The following is a 16,941-nucleotide window of genomic DNA, read 5'->3' as shown; positions in this document are numbered from 1 at the left end:
GGGACAACTCCTTTGAACGTGTGCCTTGTGAATACATCATCAACTCTCTCATCATGTTAGTACCGGGATGGCCAAGCCGGTTATGCCATAAAGTGAAATTATCGCAGGCATTAGCCTCGATCATACTGACCTTTGCATAGTATAGGCCAGTAGACATTGCAGGTAAGGTTTCTAGGATCCTTTTATAGCCTTTGGTGATCGAAATTATGTTAAGGAATTCTTTATTTCCTTCTTCCCATGTTTCAAGATGGAAACCGTTCAATCTTATGTCTTTGAAACTCAATAGGCTCCTTTTAGAGCTTGGGGAATACAAGGCATTTTTGATCTCTAGATGAGTGCCTTTAGGCATCAACACATATGCCTGGTCGTGACCTTCAATCAGGCCGGCTACACCTACAATGGTGTGTACGTTTGCACTTTGCATTGTGAGATTTAAGAAATATCTTTTATCTCTAAGAATTGTATGACTTGTACCACTATCCACCACGAGTATGCTCATTTCGTCATTCATTTCTATAAATAAGATTTCATTTCTCAGAGACTTCAAAGCTTTCATTTTATTAAAGTTGCAGAACACCGAAATTAAAAACACCAAATCAATCATAAAACAATCATAAAGCAGTAAAAACAAGTCGTCTCGAAAATTTAGTCTTTGAGACAATCAGAAGTCTCAAAATCCATAAGGTCGTCATTTGCAACATCAGATTCTTTATCAGCCTCATAACCGGAATCATGAACCATATGAGCCTCCGGGTTCTTGTCCTTAAGACTCTCTTGGTAGAGTTCACATAAGTGCTTAGGAGTTCTACAATTCTTGGCCCAATGGTTGCTCATCCCACATCTGTGACAAACGGATTTGGTTGAGTAAGACGGTTTGGATATACCGCCTCGACCTCGTCCATATCCGCCTCGGCCACGGCCGGGATTGGAACCACGACCACGGTTATTGTGGTTTCCTTTTCGGCCGCCTAAGTACTTATCTCGACCGTTCGAGTAATTGTCACGGTTCCTGTATCCACCACGGTCTTTGCCGTGTGATATCTTATCATTCAGGATGTAATTGCACTCGTTGGGATTTTTCTTTTCAACTTCATTTGCCTCTGGTAATGCGGCAGATCCGGCAGGTCTAGCTTCACTGTTCTTCATCAGGAGCTCATTGTTTGCCTCGGCCAGGAGCAGGCACGAGATCAGATCAGTGTATGTGGCGAAGCCTTTCATTCGGTACTGCTGCTGCAGGATTATGTTTGAGGAATGAAATGTAGAGAATGTTTTCTCGAGCAACTCTTCTTCGGTTACTACTTCACCACAAAGTCTCAACATTGAGACAGTCTTAAACAAGACCGAATTGTACTCATCCACTGACTTATAATCCATGAATCTTAGATTCTTCCAGTCATTTCTAGCTTTTAGAAGTAACATCGTTTTCTGGTGATCATATCTATGCTGTAAAGCATCCCAAAGCTCTAGTGGATTTTCCATCGTAATGTACTGATCTTTTAGACCTTCAATGAGGTGATGGCGTATAATACTTATAGCCCTGTACCGATTCTTGTCGGTCTCATTGTTGTCCTTGATGATTGTATCACCAAGACCTTTTGACCTTAAGCTAATCTTTGTATCTAGCGCCCACTGCAAGTAGTTATCTCCGGAGAGATTAAGGGCTGCGTAGTCTCTATTTGAGATTTTCGACATTTGAATCACATCATCATTTCAATTTAGGTTCATAATGTGATCATGTGGCCGCATGGTATAACAAGCTCGGCCACAAACTTGTCTTACGCATCTATGAGAAAACAATCAATCTAATCGACCATGGTGCGAACAAACAAGCCACACGGCCATATAGTCAAGCAATAGGATCGGACGTGTAAATCTAAATTGACCATGGTGCGAACAATCCTAATATTTGATTCAATACAATCAGATTCGAATTCATATGTTTTCTACATGCTGGTCGATTTCATTAATCAATATGAATGCAATTTCAATTCAGATTTATATGTAATGCAATCAACCTTAACAATTAGATTTATGAATTTAGGGTTTCAACTTTAAAACTAAGGCTGCCGGTTTTAGTTAAAGGTTTCAAGGCCTTTAGGATTTCAAGTTCTAGATAGATTACTTCAATCAATCTAACAATCCTAAAACCTCAAACATCAAACATTCAATCAATAAAAAATCGAATTCAACTCTTTAGGGTTTAGGGTTTCGATTCCAAAACTTAGGGTTTCTCAAAATCAAATCAGGAACAATCAATTCAAGTTCTAATGAATCGATTTCTATCTTTCTAGTTTAAGAGATTGTCGATTTTAATCTTGTAGGTTTTAGGGTTTTGATCAAGATCAAAGTTTCCATAATAATGGATTAGGGTTTCTGATCAATCTAGGTTCTCAGATTAAGTTATACCTTTGTTTGTGGGGTTTTTAGAACCGGACCACCTTTAGAGAGAGAGAGAGAACCGATCGGATGCAATCGGATCGCGGATGGGACGATCGCGGGCTGGAGGCGTCTCGGCTGCGAGCTGCGCGGAGATCGGGTCGGATGCGATCGCGTCTCGGGTGTGGATCGCGAGCTGGACGGTTCTTCTGAGCTGGAACGTGTTCTGAGAACTTCTAGGATTCAAGAGGGATCAACTGAGTTCTTGAATGAACTAAGAACAAGATTAGGGTTTTAGGGTTTTTGGTTGTGGTCGCCGGTTTTGGCTTTTAGGGTTAGAGGTTTCGATTTGTCTCAGGGATCTAGAGACGATCGTGCTGATAACGTGTTGTAAAAGAATGGGGAATTGTTTCTGTGTGTTATTAATGAGTAATAGAGGTTCCTTATATAAGGATTACAAAGTATAGGAAAAAGGAAATTATCCAAAACCTAATACAACATGAAATAGGAAAAGATCTAAAACAGATAAATGGAAAACGTCCTAAGATCTAAAGTCGGCCAAGACATAGCCGACTCTTTCTCCTCTTGGACGCCGACTCTCTCTCCTCTTGGACAAGGCCATGGCTGGGCCTAGATATGGTCATTAGTTATGGGCCATCCACGTAATGATTTATAACACAAACACCTAAACTTCTCGGTTGAAAAATCAAAACTGAGTAAGAAATCTTCTTCATATTCTTTTTCGGCAATCCAATAAATATTACCCTTCAAAGACACTGCCTTTGATACTATGGTGCACTTTTTGGGGACCCCGTCATTTAGATCCCTCCACGAATGAGACTCAAAATCATATATTCCACAGTCAACAAGTTGACGTTCTAGGCCACACCTATCCCAGCTGTACCTCAAGATTTTATAGGTTTGGCAAGACTTGTTATTTTCGTATCCAAGAACAAACTCGGAGTTACCCTTGTAACGACCACTGTGTGGGATCCACCTGTTTTGCCCAGTACAAGGGTTCCAAACCACGAGTCTAAAGTTCCCGGTGGGGCATAACAATAACCCGCTGCAGTGAAATATTTTACATATCTCAATTTGTTGAGAATAATGGAAATCATTGAGGTTCAGCAACGTTTGTGAACCAACAACGTTGTCGTCGTAAACTCCGTCGTGGTCTACAGTCATTGAATAAACCTTTGAATCACTCAACATGAGGACCATACACTGCTTTGCTGCTTTCTCCAAGTGCTTTTTGATGAAATCTTCATCTTTGAATAAAGCGTTGCATCGCTTGCACGTAATGCGTAATTGTCTCAGAGATCTGGCTGGAATTCTAGAAAGTATCTCAACTACCAAATCCGATGGTAGATCGAGCAATCTCAATGATTCTCTTGTCATCATCTCTCAATGAATTAGAAGAAGGCGATAGGTGGCTTGTTTATTAGAGAACTAGGGTTTTGACTTTCACTTTTGCCCTTCCCAGGCTTATATAGACAGACTTTCGCTTAAAAATATTGTACTCTTTTTCTATTTTTTTTTAACATCAGTTTTTTATTTTCCTTTGTAGATTATATATTTACTAACTTTACATAAAACATATTACAAAGGAAAAAAAACAATATTTTAAAACCCTATGCGAGCGCTGAACCGAATTTACTTCCTAGGTCACCAGACTATTGAGTTTCAAGGTCTATGGATTATTATTTAATTTATTTTAATATATATATATATATATATATATATATATATATATATATCAATTAAATACAAAATCACATTTAAAGTATATATTAAAATATTGTTTTTCGTATTTTACGTAGGAAATATCAAAATAATAGTTTAATTTATTTAACATTGTTGATAACAAGTTAAAAGTTGAGACATATATATAGTAAAAAATATAAAGTTTAAAAATTATTTAAATATTTACTGTGAACAATAAAATTATTTTAAAATTTAAAATTAACCATAAACAAAGCACCAGACCGTCTATTAGCTAAATAAATAAACAAAGGTAATAACTTTACTCACCTCTTTTGCAAATAAGAGATTACGATTCAGTTGAAACATAGAACAACATAAGAGAAAGGGGGAATTAAACAGGTCTAAATTGTTATACATGACATTACATATTTATTTAAGATAACAACATAGTTTTATTTATATACAATATATATATATATATATATATATATTTCTTTTACCTTTCATGCATCTATATACTATTAAAATAGAAGTCACCACTTATTTCATGTGTGATTTTTTTTATTTGGACCATCTTTGGAAAAATTATTAAATTTTACATAACTTAATTTTAATATATTTTAATATCTTTATTTTTATTTCAAATACTAATAAATATCTTAAAGAAATGTCTAACAAAATATTTCAAATATCTTTTAGAATCTTTTTAAAATATATTTTCGAAATTAGTTAATTAAATTTTTAATTTTCACAAAGTATAATTAGAAACTAAATTTTAGTTTATTTTTGATTGTATTTTTTTTAATAATTATATAAAATACTTTTCATAATATTTTAATGATAATAACAATTTTATAAAATTGAATTTTCAAAATTAAATATAAGAAGTATTTTAAAGGATGTTTTTAAAAATAAATATTCATTTATATTTCTAATTTAAAAATAAAAATTCTTATCTATTTAGCACAAAAATTATGATTTATTTCATATGTGATTTTTTTTAATTTATACCACTTAGAAGCCACACCTTTAAATGTTTTTACTATGTAATACAACTAATTTATGCTTTCTTTCATAGATGAAACATTTGATCTTTATTCATACCGTATGTATAAGATTTTACTCTACTATTATTAACGTATGTGTATTCTCCTAAGTTAAAAAAAAAACAATTCGGTTTATTATTTAAACATCAATAATAAATTGGTTTAATTAATACCAAATTCTCTATTATATAGGTTCAACTTAATTTAACTTTCACATATATTTCAAATTTAGAATAAAACAAAAATTATGTAAATCAGTATTGTTACATAATAATGTTTTCAAAATAAATTTTGTTACAAAAAAAAAAAAAATTTATAATAATAATATTATACGCTACACAAATATTATTATAAATTAGATAATATATAACACCAAATTATATTAATTTATTGATGTATTGTATTGCATAATCTAAAATATTTTACTATTAAAGAAAACCTGCACGGTCGTGCGGGTCATGATCTAGTCTATATTATTAAAACAGAAGTACAAAATAAAAATAACACTTAATTTTACCATTTATTTACATTAGAATACCATTGAAATATTTATTGAACATATATTTAAGTATGCTTGTATTTTCCTAATTTAAATAATAAATTTTAGCATTTAATGTATTTTTCTAATTTAAATAATAGATTTCCTTAATCAAATCTTAACCAAAATAGATTTCCTAATATATTTTATATTAACATATTAAATATTTATTATATTTGTTAGTAATAAATAATAAAATAAAAAGTCACACATCATAATCAATTTATATAACATATAAATAAAATATAAAATATTTTATTCATATATTATTAGTATAATGGTTTCATAATATAAGTCCAATTAGTTATAAATATTGAATTTTTATATGACACATTGTGATATAATAGACAATTAAAATCACAAAATATAATTATTTAAAATAATAAATAAAATTGTTATGTTTTAAAATGTTATATCAACAATTATGTAATACATTTTAATTTACAAATATATATTACCATTAGTACAAAGAAAAAATTTAAAGTGAAAGCAAATATTAATAGGGTCACGGATCAAGCTCTAGAAATAAACAACAACAGCGCAAGATTATTTTATTTTATAAATTTATTTTAATAGATATTATAGTTCTAAATATGTTTATATATTTTATGTATTTATAAATTTATTTTCTTTGTTTTTAAAGGATGCTAAGATTTTGAAATTGGAAAAAATTATGACCCACCTCTATATTATTTTAATTAGGATAAAATTTATATTAGAATATTTTATTAATTTTTAAATTTTAATTTTTATTATAACCAAAAAGATTAATATAAATTTATGTTTAAATACTACAAATACATCATTTAATATAAACTAAAAAAAAACTAAAAACATAAAATAAATACCTGTCCGGTCGGACGGATATTTAATCATAAAAGAAGTAACAGATGATTTTAATATTGATTTGAAATCAGTAACAAATTTATAAACCAAGCCTATTGAAATCAATAAACCAATAACTCCATTTTTAAAAAATCAATAAAAGAAAAATATAGAACAGTTTTGATATTGGGTTCTATATTAAGGTCTTCATACTGAGAAAAAAAAGTTATTGATCAAGTCATAATAAGGACATCTTCTAGACTAAGAATTTGGGTTTATGAAATAGTTGTTGGAAGCCTGAACAAAACACACGTCTCTTCTCTTCTGCAATTAACTAATCTGTTTATATCAGAAACTAAGACAGAAACTATATTACAAGCAAAGCTGAAGAGCTAAGGGTTTTGCGTCTTTAGCTCTCCTTCTCAGGAGCACTCCCACAATAAACAAAGCTGTAGAGCCAAGCGAGTCCTCTTGGTTTAGAAACATCTTCTGCAGGCTTTCTTTGTTTAGAAAGCTCTTGCGCAGCGAGAGCTCTTTGTTTAGAAAGAGCTTCAGAGATCATGGAGATCCTTTGATTCATCGCTTCCACTTCGCTCTCCATCTTCTTATGTCTGAGCCTGAATTCCTGGTAAACAAATATGAGCAGGGTGAGTGATAGAGAGAGAACAATAGGCAAGATATGTGGAAAACTGTACTGAACAGAGAGGATGCAATGAGAGACATAGTTAATATGTGGGAGCTAACCTGTAGTTCTTCTTGTCGCTTCTCTTCTTTTCTAGCTTCGCCTCTGGCGTTTCTCTGCACCTCATAGACAAGAGCAGCCCCTGCAACCTTTTAAGAGAAGGAAGAACATTGTTTATCGGTTTCAGAACCAATCCATTAATGGATGAAAACAAACTTCAATTACAAAGAGCAAAGTAATCTTAATGGTTATTGAATATTGATGTAAATGATCTTGCAGATGCATAACCAGCGCCACCTAGTCGGTAAATCGGACCTAAACAAAACAATTTTTCTAGAACAATTAAAAAAAAAAAAATTGGTATACATTAAAAAAAAAAAGCGATCTAGTCGTTAAAAAAAAATCGGTCCTAATCCCATACAGCCTATCGATTTCTTGAACATTATGCAGAACAATTCAAAGAAGTAATGCAGAACAATTCTGAAGGGGCAGGATCTTTAGCCATCAAAAGACATGAACTTTAAGATACCGTGAAGGCAAAGATTTCCCCGAGAAGATCAGCAGCGGCCTGAACAGCTCTCTCTTCGTTCAAAGGCCTAATAATCGCATCAGTTACACGACCAGAAGCCTGTCTTTGCAACTTTGTCGTAAACCTATGATTCGCCTGTCCAAATTTCCTCAAAACAACACAAAAGTATACACATTCAAGATCTTTTCCATAAACCCTTGATTCGACCGATGATCATAAACCCCAAAAGATGGGGACTTTTGAAATTAGGGTTTGTTTTTACCTGGGCAATGTTGACGATGAATTGACGGAACCCAGGGTTGATTCCGGCTTGTTTCTTGAGGCGGTTAGCGATGGGTTTGCAGATGGTTCGTAGCGCTAGGGATCCTAGCTTCACTAGCGGAAACACCATGCCCTGCTGCAACAGAGTCCTCGAATTGCTGCTTTTGCTGCTCATGAGAGAATCATATAAGAGGTTTTAGCTTTTAGGCTTTTAGCCCTTTTCTAAAGGAAGAGACCCACCGTGCCCGGCAAGAAAGTTTTGATTTTTATTTATTTAATTTCTCGGAAAAAATTGTAAATTTCCTGAGTCGGGGTTTTCTTGGCGGGTCGGGTCGGGTCAAATTCTGGATCTGTAAGGTAGCTAGGATACTGGTGTGAGATCTGCGACTTGAGTATCCTTATCCAGATTTCATATATTTTGTCTAAATATTGTAATATTTAAATTCAGATATAAAAATAATTTGTTTTCAAAGTTAATAAAAATATATTCTTTCGGCACCATTTGAAGAAAAAATAATTGTTGAAAAATAATTGATGAATATCATTTAAACTTTGTGATTAATTATAAAAATATTATTCAAGATAGAACTGAAAACTTTGTGATTAATTATAAAACCCAACTTACCCGGCAAGAAAGTTTTATTTTTTATTATCTGATTTTTCGGAAAAGTGTAAAATTTACGGATTGGGTTTTCTTGGCGGATCGGGTCAAATTCCAACTCCGTAAGGTAGCAAGTAGGTGTGGATGTTAGGTTTCGATTCAAATATTTTGTTTTTTAGTTTTTTTTTCTAAATTTATTTCGGTTCTAGAGATTTAAAAAAACATTTGGTTATTTACAAAATTTTGTTCGGTTTTAATTTGGACATTTCGGTTTTAGCGCAGTTAAGAACCGATTGATATTTGAAAAAAATTCGGTTCCAATTCGGTTTCAGTAATTTTGGATAATATGAGTAAAAACGCCAGACAACTCTGAGATTTCAGGTTTAATATCGGATGATTTAGATAAAAATATTAGATAGTTTGGATAAATTTAAATATTCCGGACAAAAATATTTGGATAATTTAGATTTTTGGATAATTCAGGTTATAATAATATGTTTAAGATATTTGGTAATTTAAAAACTAAATATAATTTGATATTTTTGATATATCATCTGTATTTTAAAAATTCAGGTATTCCTTCGAATTTTGGTTTTTCGGTTCCAAACTCTGTTCGGAGGTTTATAAAATTTGGTTTGGTTTTAGTTTATTTCGGTACGGTACGGTACGGTTCGATACCAGAAAAATGTGCCAGGCCTAGTAGCGAGGATGCTGTTGTGTTATAGGGATGGGCGTTAGGGTATCCGTTCGGGTTCGGATCGGGTATTTTGGATTTTCGGGTATTTCGGTATAGAGATGTAGAACCCGTTCGGGTATTTCTGTACTTCGGGTCGGGTTCAGATATTTTTAGTTCGGGTTCGGTTATTTCGGATCGGGTTCGGATATTTAGATTTTGAAAAAACAAAATTAAATTTTCATTTCTCAAATTTCTTGTATTTATAACTTTCACTTAACTAATTTTTTTTTATTTTTAATAGATTGAATGATTAATAGATTTCGACATAACATTTTGAAACTAAAAAGACCTTAAGTTGGTTATTGTTTTTAAATTTTTGATGTAAGTTTTTGTTAATTCTTGAAATAAAAAGCTTGACATGCATTTTAAGTGAGTAACAAAATTATTTTCTCCTTAATTGTATGTATATTATATGAACTTAAAATATGTGTAGTATCAATATAAATATTCTATATAAAACGAGAGATGTAAACTAGAAATATAAGGTTAATTATACGTGTGTTCGGTTATTTTTGGATATCCATTCGGGTTCGGATATTACCTGTTCGGGTTCGGATATCTAATATTTCCTAATTCAATACCCATTCGGATATTCTGCTATTTCGGTTCGGATTTTTCGGATCGGGTCCGGCTGCAGCTTCGGATATCTGGTAAAATGCCAGCCCCTGGTGTGTTACACTGTGTTTAGCAACTGAATGTCTCTTTCCGCTAAATTTGGCAGGGAGAATGGCGTCCACAGGAATGGCGAAATCGATGGCGAGTTTATGCGTCACTCGATCAGAGAGAAAAAATCATTCTTCACCTTTGCGTTTGGATTCAGAAGAAGAATCGATCACGTCCTCCATGAAATTCGAGCCTCGCCGGTGTGGTGTTCTCTTCTGAGATTCGTTTTCTCCAAAGGTCTCTTACTTTTTGAATGGCAGCTCTAGATGTGAACGCACAAGAATGAAACTGATGAATTGGTAGGAAGAATCTTGAGGAATGGGTGAAAACATATTGGTGGATTCTCATGTTTGGGTGGAGGACCCGGAGATTGCATGGACTCACGGGGTTGTGCTTAATATCAAGGGAGACGAAGCTGAGGTTAAAACCAATGATGGTAAAGAGGTAAATAAAGACTTCTTCGTTTTTTCTTTTTTTTCTTTCTTTCTTCAGTTATCTAATATACTGCTTCCAGCTTTTGAGAATTCACCTCCAAGAGAGAGTTTTTTTTGGCAGTCCTTTGTCGTATTAGAGAAATGGTCATGAGATTATATATATCAAAGATTGTTCTGCTTGATAAAGCTTGTTTCTTTATAGGAGATTTAGACTAATGGATGTAATGCACACTAAAAATCTAACTATTTTTTCATGAATGCATCCTTTAACATGGTTTCATTTTGCTAATGCTACATGCTCAGAGTGTCGGTTTTTGTTTTAATTAGTCGTTTGGTAGAAAATCCACTTTCATACAGAGTTTTATGCTTTAATTCATTTTAATGCCATTTTTCTGGAGTTTACTGGTGCTGCTTTGCTTTCCATATCTCTGATTCATTCATTATTCCTTTCACTTGTTAGCTTGTTGCTAAATTATCAAAACTATATCCAAAAGACGATGAAGCTCCTTCAGAGGGAGTAGAGGACATGACACGATTATCTTATCTCCATGAGCCTGCGGTTCTCGACAACTTGGCCACCAGATATGGGCTGAATGAAATTTATGTAAGAATATTTCATTTCTGGTTGCATACCAAATATTTTCATACTAGTCCTTGGTAACTAACCAGTAGTTAATGTAGTAATAGGGAGTCTGTTATAATTTTTTGACATCATGACAGACTTATACAGGAAACATTCTTATTGCTGTCAATCCCTTTCAAGGACTCCCTCATCTTTATGACGCTGAGGTTATGGAGAAGTACAAGGAAGCCTCCTTCAAAGAATTGGGCCCTCATGTTTTTGCAATTGGTGGCATTGCATACAGGTGGTTAATGAACTCTTTGTTGTTCGTTTTTTTGATGTTTTCTTTTCTCTATAAAAATGGCAGAAGTGTTTTATTTATTAGTTTGAGAAATTTTGAAACAGGGAAATGATCAATGAGGACAGGAATAAATGTATACTGGTCAGTGGTGAAAGTGGGTCTGGAAAGACAGAGACGACTAAGATGCTCATGCGTTACCTTGCATACTTTGGCGGGCATACTGCAGGTGAAGGACGGACGGTTGAGAACCAAGTCTTAGAAGTAAGTTGTGATGAATAGATCCGTTTTTGTTTGTTAGGCTTTCTTGAGTATACAATCTTGAGATATATCCCTTAGATTGGACCTTGCTCATTATGTGATACCACTGGGGTCTCTTCTTTTGGTTTTGGATCTAATTCTTTGTGCAAATTGGATCATGTTACAGTCAAATCCAGTTCTCGAGGCATTTGGAAATGCGAAGACTGTTAAGAACAACAACTCCAGGTAAAGATAAAGCTTCCATTTGCTTGTAGCAGTGCTCCTCACTCTTCTACCTGCCGTTAGTGGATACTAATGTTTTTTCTTGTTGCAGTCGTTTTGGGAAATTTGTGGAGATTCAGTTTGATGATGTGGGTCGAATATCTGGGGCAGCCATCAGAACCTACCTTTTGGAGAGGTCTCGTGTTTGCCAAGTTTCAGATCCTGAACGCAACTATCACTGCTTTTACCTCCTGTGTGCTGCTCCTCCAGAGGTAGCTTATCTAAGTTGCCCTCACATATACTCGGATGAATCTTTCAAGTGGTAAAGAATATCAAATTTTGCAGGATGCTGAGAGATTTAAATTGGGGGACCCTAAGTCCTTTCGCTATCTTAACCAATCTAGCTGCTATGAACTTGATGGTGTAAATGATGCAGAGGAGTATCTTGCCACTAGAAGAGCTATGGATGTAGTTGGAATAAGTGAAACAGAACAGGTTAGCAATTCCTGTCTATCACCTGTTGATTGCTATATAGGAAATAACTTATCTTCTTTTGTCTCCTCAGGATGCAATTTTCAGAATTGTGGCTGCCATTCTCCATCTTGGAAATATTGAATTTTGCAAGGGAGAAGATGCTGATTCATCATCTCTAAAAGATGAACAGTCAATGTTTCATCTCCAAATGACGTCAGAATTGCTCATGTATTATATTCCTCTTCTACTGTTCCAAGTTCCAACTAAACTCTTATTCTCTTAATGCATGTAATCACAACTTGTTGTTTTAGGTGTGATCCCAATTCCTTAGAAGATGCTTTGTGTAAGCGTATGATGGTCACCCCAGAAGAAGTTATCAAAAGAAGTCTTGATCCTCTTGGTGCTGCCGTCAGTAGGGATGGTTTAGCAAAGACAATATACTCTAGACTCTTTGATTGGTAAATTTCTATATCAGTATCCAATTATCTATATTTTCTCCACATGCTACTGAGGGTGACATCTGCTAAGTCGGAACTCGTAATTATCTTCCAGGTTGGTAAACAAAATAAATATCTCTATCGGACAAGATTCTCACTCTAGGCGTTTGATCGGAGTCCTTGACATTTATGGTTTTGAGAGCTTCAAAACCAACAGGTGATGGCTGAGATATGATTTAATCATATTTAGAATGCATTTATTTTGAGCTGAGATATGATTTAATCATTATTAGCTCCAAAATTGTGATCTTTGGGAAATGATGTCTTTGTATAAGTTTCCAGGACTAAAGAGATATCTATAACATCACCTAATCTAACCTCTACTTTCAGTTGTTCACTGACTTGTTTATATTCTCCGTGCAGCTTTGAACAATTCTGTATAAATTACACGAATGAAAAGCTGCAACAGCATTTCAACCAGGTATGAGGTCAGTCATAGGTTATGGCTGCTGATTTTGGCTCAAGATTCTGTTAATTAATCTGAAAATCATTATACTGTACAGCATGTATTCAAAATGGAACAAGGTGAATATGAGAAAGAAGAAATAGATTGGAGCTATGTGGAGTTCGTTGATAACAAAGATGTCGTGGATCTGATTGAAAAGGTTTGTTATATCCATTTTATCTGTTACCTCATGCTGCATCTTTCTTTTCTAAAACTCTGATTTCAATCTTTTACAGAAGCCCGGTGGTATCATTGCTCTTCTAGATGAAGCATGGTATAATATAAATGTCTCTACCTGTAGCTGTAGTTTAGTGTTTTCGTCTCAAACCACAATAATTATGTGTTATAAATTAACGTTTATCCCTTCTGCAGCATGCTACCCAAATCAACTCCTGAAACATTTTCTGAGAAGCTGTATCAAACATTCAAGAATCATAAGCGCTTCATAAAACCAAAATTGACTCGGTCAGATTTTACGTTAGTTCATTATGCAGGGGAGGTAAGTGCATTTCACACACTGCTGCTTTCAGAATTAAAACTAGATAATTATGATCTTGAATGTGTATTTCCCATGTTATTTTTTGCAGGTTCAGTACCAGTCCGATCAATTTTTAGACAAAAACAAAGACTATGTTGTTGCCGAGCATCAGGATTTGTTAAATGCTTCCAAATGTTCTTTTGTGTCGGGCCTTTTTCCTCCTCTTCCTAAAGCGAGTAGCAAATCTAAGTTTTCCTCCATTGGCGCTCGTTTCAAGGTGACGTTCCTGCAAATTCCATTTGAGACTTTTTTAGCAAATAAGGTTGAACTTTTGATGCTACACTCATCATCTGTATGGGCTGACATGTTCAAGTAATTGGTGCAGCTACAATTGCAACAGCTGATGGAGACACTGAATCTTACGGAACCGCACTACATCAGATGTGTTAAGCCAAACAATTTGTTGCAGCCAACAGTGTTTGACAATGCCAATGTCTTGCACCAATTACGCTCTGGGGTCAGTGATTCATTTGAATTGTTTATGATTAACATGTTTTGATGTGTTGAGGTGTTATATGATATTTGTCTTTATGCAGGGTGTTCTTGAGGCCATCAGAGTGAAATGCGCTGGATATCCAACAAATAGAACTTTCATTGAATTCTTGAAACGATTTATCATTCTTGCACCGGAGATTCTGAAAGGAGAGTACGTATCAGTTCTACCCATCAAGCTTGAACTTTCTAATTGCTCCTGGAGTTTGTTATCTCAGTTTCCATACCTTACACTGTAAGCAGGTATGAAGCAGATGATGCATGCAAGTGGATTTTGGACAAAAAAGGGCTTACAGGTTTCCAAGTAAGGTTCCTAGTAAGTTCACTAAATATAAAAGGAACCCCAGTCCCATTGATGCGTGTTGATATGATGATATCTAATTTGCAGATTGGGAAAAGTAAAGTTTTCCTTAGAGCTGGTCAGATGGCTGAGCTAGATGCACACAGAACAAAAGTGCTTGGCGAAGCAGCGAAGATGATTCAAGGACAAGTTAGAACCCGTCTCACAAGAGAACGATATGTACTCTTGCGGAGGGCTTCAGTTAATATACAAGCTAATTGGAGAGGTGAGTTGCCATAGCTTTTGTTTTGGCGTTATGGTTTCACTGAAGGCTGATAAAGTCTCTCTTTTCATATTTTAGCAAACCTTGCACGAAAGATATCAAGGTACATGAAAAGGGAGGAAGCCGCCATCAAAATTCAGAAAAACTTACGTAGACAGATTGCGATTAAAGATTATGGGAATACCAAATCTTCGGCAGTCACATTGCAAAGTGGACTCCGGACAATGGTTGCACGCCATGAGTTCCATTATAAACTGAAGTCTAAGGCAGCGACTGTGATCCAGGTCCTTCTCTCGTTACTCTTATGGAATCATTCTATCTCAAGAAAAAGAAATTAACATTAACTCGTAAGAAACTTGCAGTCTTACTGGCGTGGTTACAGTGCTATAACTGACTACAAGAAACTGAAAAGAGCTTCTCTTGTTTATCAAAGCAAACTCAGAGGAAGGATTGCTAGAAAACAGTTGGGACAGTCAAATCAGGTATTCCAGACCAGTCCCTGCAAGCTTATTTGAGTATTCAAGTGTTTTGATCTATGCAGATGGCTCTCCTCACTAGAGGAAGATGTATTGATATAAAATCATGTGTGTAGGCTGACAAAAAGAAAGAGACAGAACATGAAAGAGAGGTGGAACTTTCCAATCGAGCCGAAGAGGCAGTTGATAAGTCGTTTGTAAAGCATTCAGATGAAAGTGGTGATGAAGATATGGGACATGACAGAGAGACAACACATTCCATCCAAGAAGATGATGGAACTGAAAAGTCCTTTGTAATGCATTCAGAGCATAGCGATGATGGAGAGATAAGACATGAAAGAGAGACAAAGCATACCACTATCCAAGCAGATGATGGAATTGAAAAGTCCTTTGTAATGCATTCAGAGCATAGTAGTGATGAAGAGAAAGGACATGAACGACATACAGAACATACCATCCAAGCAGATGATGGAATTGAAAACCCCTTTGTTCTCGATTCAGAGAACCTTTACAACAACTTCTCTGATGTAAGCCATATAACGAACCCTTTTCGTGATACAGAAATTGAGTCCCTCACTGCCGAAGTTGAGATGTTGAAGGTAATGTTTCTATTCCCCACCAACATTTTGAACAGCTTCTAGACATGTTGCTATATTGTTTTGTTTACCTGATACTTAAATTTTACTCTTCAGGCCTTGTTGCAAGTTGAGAAACAAAGGGCTGACATCTCCGAAAGAAAATGTGATGAAGCTCGAGAACTTGGTGAGAGAAGACGCAAACGATTAGAAGAAACAGAAAAAAGAGTTTACCAACTACAAGACTCTTTGAACAGGTATTAATTGATTAACAACCAGAGATGATCTTGTGTTCCTGATGCTAAGTCTTGTTTAGTGTATCCCAGGTTGTTATATTCTATGTCGGACCAATTCTCGCAACTGAAGTCCATCCTGAGATCTACTTCCATGTCTTCAACGATGGCTGCTTCAGCGCCAGTTGTACGTGATGATCTTGCTGACAGCTCTGAGAACTCTGAAGCTTCATCAACTGATTCTGATTTCACTTTTCCAGCTCCATCTTCTTCTTCTCCAGATAATCCAAATCAGCTGCAGGTTATTGTTCAAGATCTATCAACCACAGAGGCCAAAGGTCAGTGGTAATAGCACTAAAATCCCATATTTTTCTATGAACATAATAGAGTACACAACAGACTTGATTGTGTTTCCAAGTCAAAACACTTGGCTACTTTATTCACCTTGAATCCTTCATATAATAATTAATAAACAGTTTGCAGAAGGTGTACACTGTTAATGGAATTATCCTTTCTTCTCATCTTGTAGAACAATAAATATTGCAGGAACAGAGATTAAGAAGGAAGGGGGCTTTGAAGATTACTTTTGATGATGGAACGCCGTTTTGATCTCTTCACCAGATATTTTTGGAGTGCTGCTAATCTCTTTACTCCATATTGTTGTCCCAAAGGCAATTGCTTTAGTGTTTACAACTAGTACAGACTCCAGTCACAGTTTTCTCATGATTAGATGCTGCAATAACTGTTTAGATATCAGGTTCTATGTGTTTAATGCATACAAAAGCCATGTTTGTTTCTTCAACTAATACAATTGCTACTTAATTCTAGAATTATTCATTTGCTTTCTTTTCAGTGCAATCTATATGAGTTCGAAATCCCTGTCAGTTTGTGCTTTGAGCTAAAAGAAAGTGTCAAATCTCGGGGAAAGGAG

The 16,941-nt window shown here is 34.8% G+C and overlaps 3 protein-coding genes across 5 annotated transcripts; 1 reads left to right on the top strand and 2 right to left on the bottom strand.

Annotated features, from left to right (window-relative positions):
- Positions 1 to 645: 645 nt before the first annotated feature.
- On the bottom strand, positions 646 to 1,146 carry LOC125586014 (U3 small nucleolar RNA-associated protein 25-like). The gene is made up of 2 exons (XM_048755782.1): positions 885 to 1,146; positions 646 to 773 (listed from the first exon to the last, which is right to left on the bottom strand). Exons 1-2 carry the CDS (start codon positions 1,144 to 1,146, stop codon positions 646 to 648), a joined length of 390 nt encoding a protein of 129 aa, XP_048611739.1.
- Positions 1,147 to 6,757: 5,611 nt separating this feature from the next.
- On the bottom strand, positions 6,758 to 8,226 carry LOC106395006 (optic atrophy 3 protein homolog). Its single transcript, XM_013835544.3, has 4 exons — positions 7,963 to 8,226; positions 7,701 to 7,835; positions 7,234 to 7,320; positions 6,758 to 7,114 (listed from the first exon to the last, which is right to left on the bottom strand). The coding sequence occupies exons 1-4, from the start codon at positions 8,134 to 8,136 to the stop codon at positions 6,899 to 6,901; spliced, it is 612 nt and encodes a 203-aa protein (XP_013690998.1). The 5' UTR covers positions 8,137 to 8,226; the 3' UTR covers positions 6,758 to 6,898.
- A 1,691-nt stretch (positions 8,227 to 9,917) lies between these two features.
- On the top strand, positions 9,918 to 16,862 carry LOC106390986 (myosin-16-like). 3 transcript variants are annotated; one of them, XR_007322075.1, is made up of 25 exons: positions 9,918 to 10,405; positions 10,856 to 10,999; positions 11,116 to 11,261; positions 11,363 to 11,519; positions 11,683 to 11,741; positions 11,830 to 11,989; positions 12,063 to 12,212; positions 12,283 to 12,419; positions 12,503 to 12,649; positions 12,744 to 12,845; positions 13,052 to 13,109; positions 13,192 to 13,293; positions 13,370 to 13,407; positions 13,506 to 13,632; positions 13,721 to 13,888; positions 13,997 to 14,128; positions 14,208 to 14,317; positions 14,407 to 14,467; positions 14,552 to 14,729; positions 14,805 to 15,010; positions 15,089 to 15,208; positions 15,319 to 15,801; positions 15,895 to 16,034; positions 16,094 to 16,348; positions 16,557 to 16,862. XR_007322075.1 is itself a non-coding variant. In XM_022700925.2 (25 exons), exons 1-25 carry the CDS (start codon positions 10,280 to 10,282, stop codon positions 16,598 to 16,600), a joined length of 3,552 nt encoding a protein of 1,183 aa, XP_022556646.1. In that variant the 5' UTR covers positions 9,924 to 10,279; the 3' UTR covers positions 16,601 to 16,862. The 3 variants fall into 3 exon arrangements, 2 of the variants coding, with proteins under 2 accessions (XP_022556646.1, XP_013687003.1); XM_022700925.2 differs by having other exon boundaries at positions 9,924 to 10,405; positions 14,407 to 14,479; positions 16,104 to 16,348; XM_013831549.3 differs by having other exon boundaries at positions 9,930 to 10,405; positions 16,104 to 16,348.
- The last annotated feature ends 79 nt before the right edge of the window (positions 16,863 to 16,941 follow it).

Source organism: Brassica napus, chromosome C4 (genome assembly GCF_020379485.1).
Source record: "Brassica napus cultivar Da-Ae chromosome C4, Da-Ae, whole genome shotgun sequence".
NCBI classification, from domain to species: domain Eukaryota; kingdom Viridiplantae; phylum Streptophyta; class Magnoliopsida; order Brassicales; family Brassicaceae; genus Brassica; species Brassica napus.
Note: the sequence above shows the minus strand (reverse complement) of the source record. Positions and strands in the feature narration are given on the sequence as shown.

Bases quoted from the DNA above. Each gene is read 5' to 3' on its own strand.
- LOC106395006 (XM_013835544.3), bottom strand. From the start codon at position 8,136: ATGAGCAGCAAAAGCAGCAATTCGAGGACTCTGTTGCAGCAGGGCATG. The intron at 7,321-7,700 runs GTATCTTAAAGT...TTCTCTTAAAAG, and splicing joins GGGAAATCTTTGCCTTCACG to GTTGCAGGGGCTGCTCTTGT. The intron at 7,115-7,233 runs GTTAGCTCCCAC...TTTGTTTACCAG, and splicing joins AGCGACAAGAAGAACTACAG to GAATTCAGGCTCAGACATAA.
- LOC125586014 (XM_048755782.1), bottom strand. From the start codon at position 1,146: ATGAAGAACAGTGAAGCTAGACCTGCCGGATCTGCCGCATTACCAGAG. The intron at 774-884 runs GTATATCCAAAC...AACTCTACCAAG, and splicing joins ATATGGACGAGGTCGAGGCG to AGAGTCTTAAGGACAAGAAC.
- LOC106390986 (XM_022700925.2), top strand. From the start codon at position 10,280: ATGGGTGAAAACATATTGGTGGATTCTCATGTTTGGGTGGAGGACCCG. The intron at 11,742-11,829 runs GTAAAGATAAAG...TTCTTGTTGCAG, and splicing joins GTTAAGAACAACAACTCCAG to TCGTTTTGGGAAATTTGTGG. The intron at 12,420-12,502 runs GTATTATATTCC...TTGTTGTTTTAG, and splicing joins ATGACGTCAGAATTGCTCAT to GTGTGATCCCAATTCCTTAG.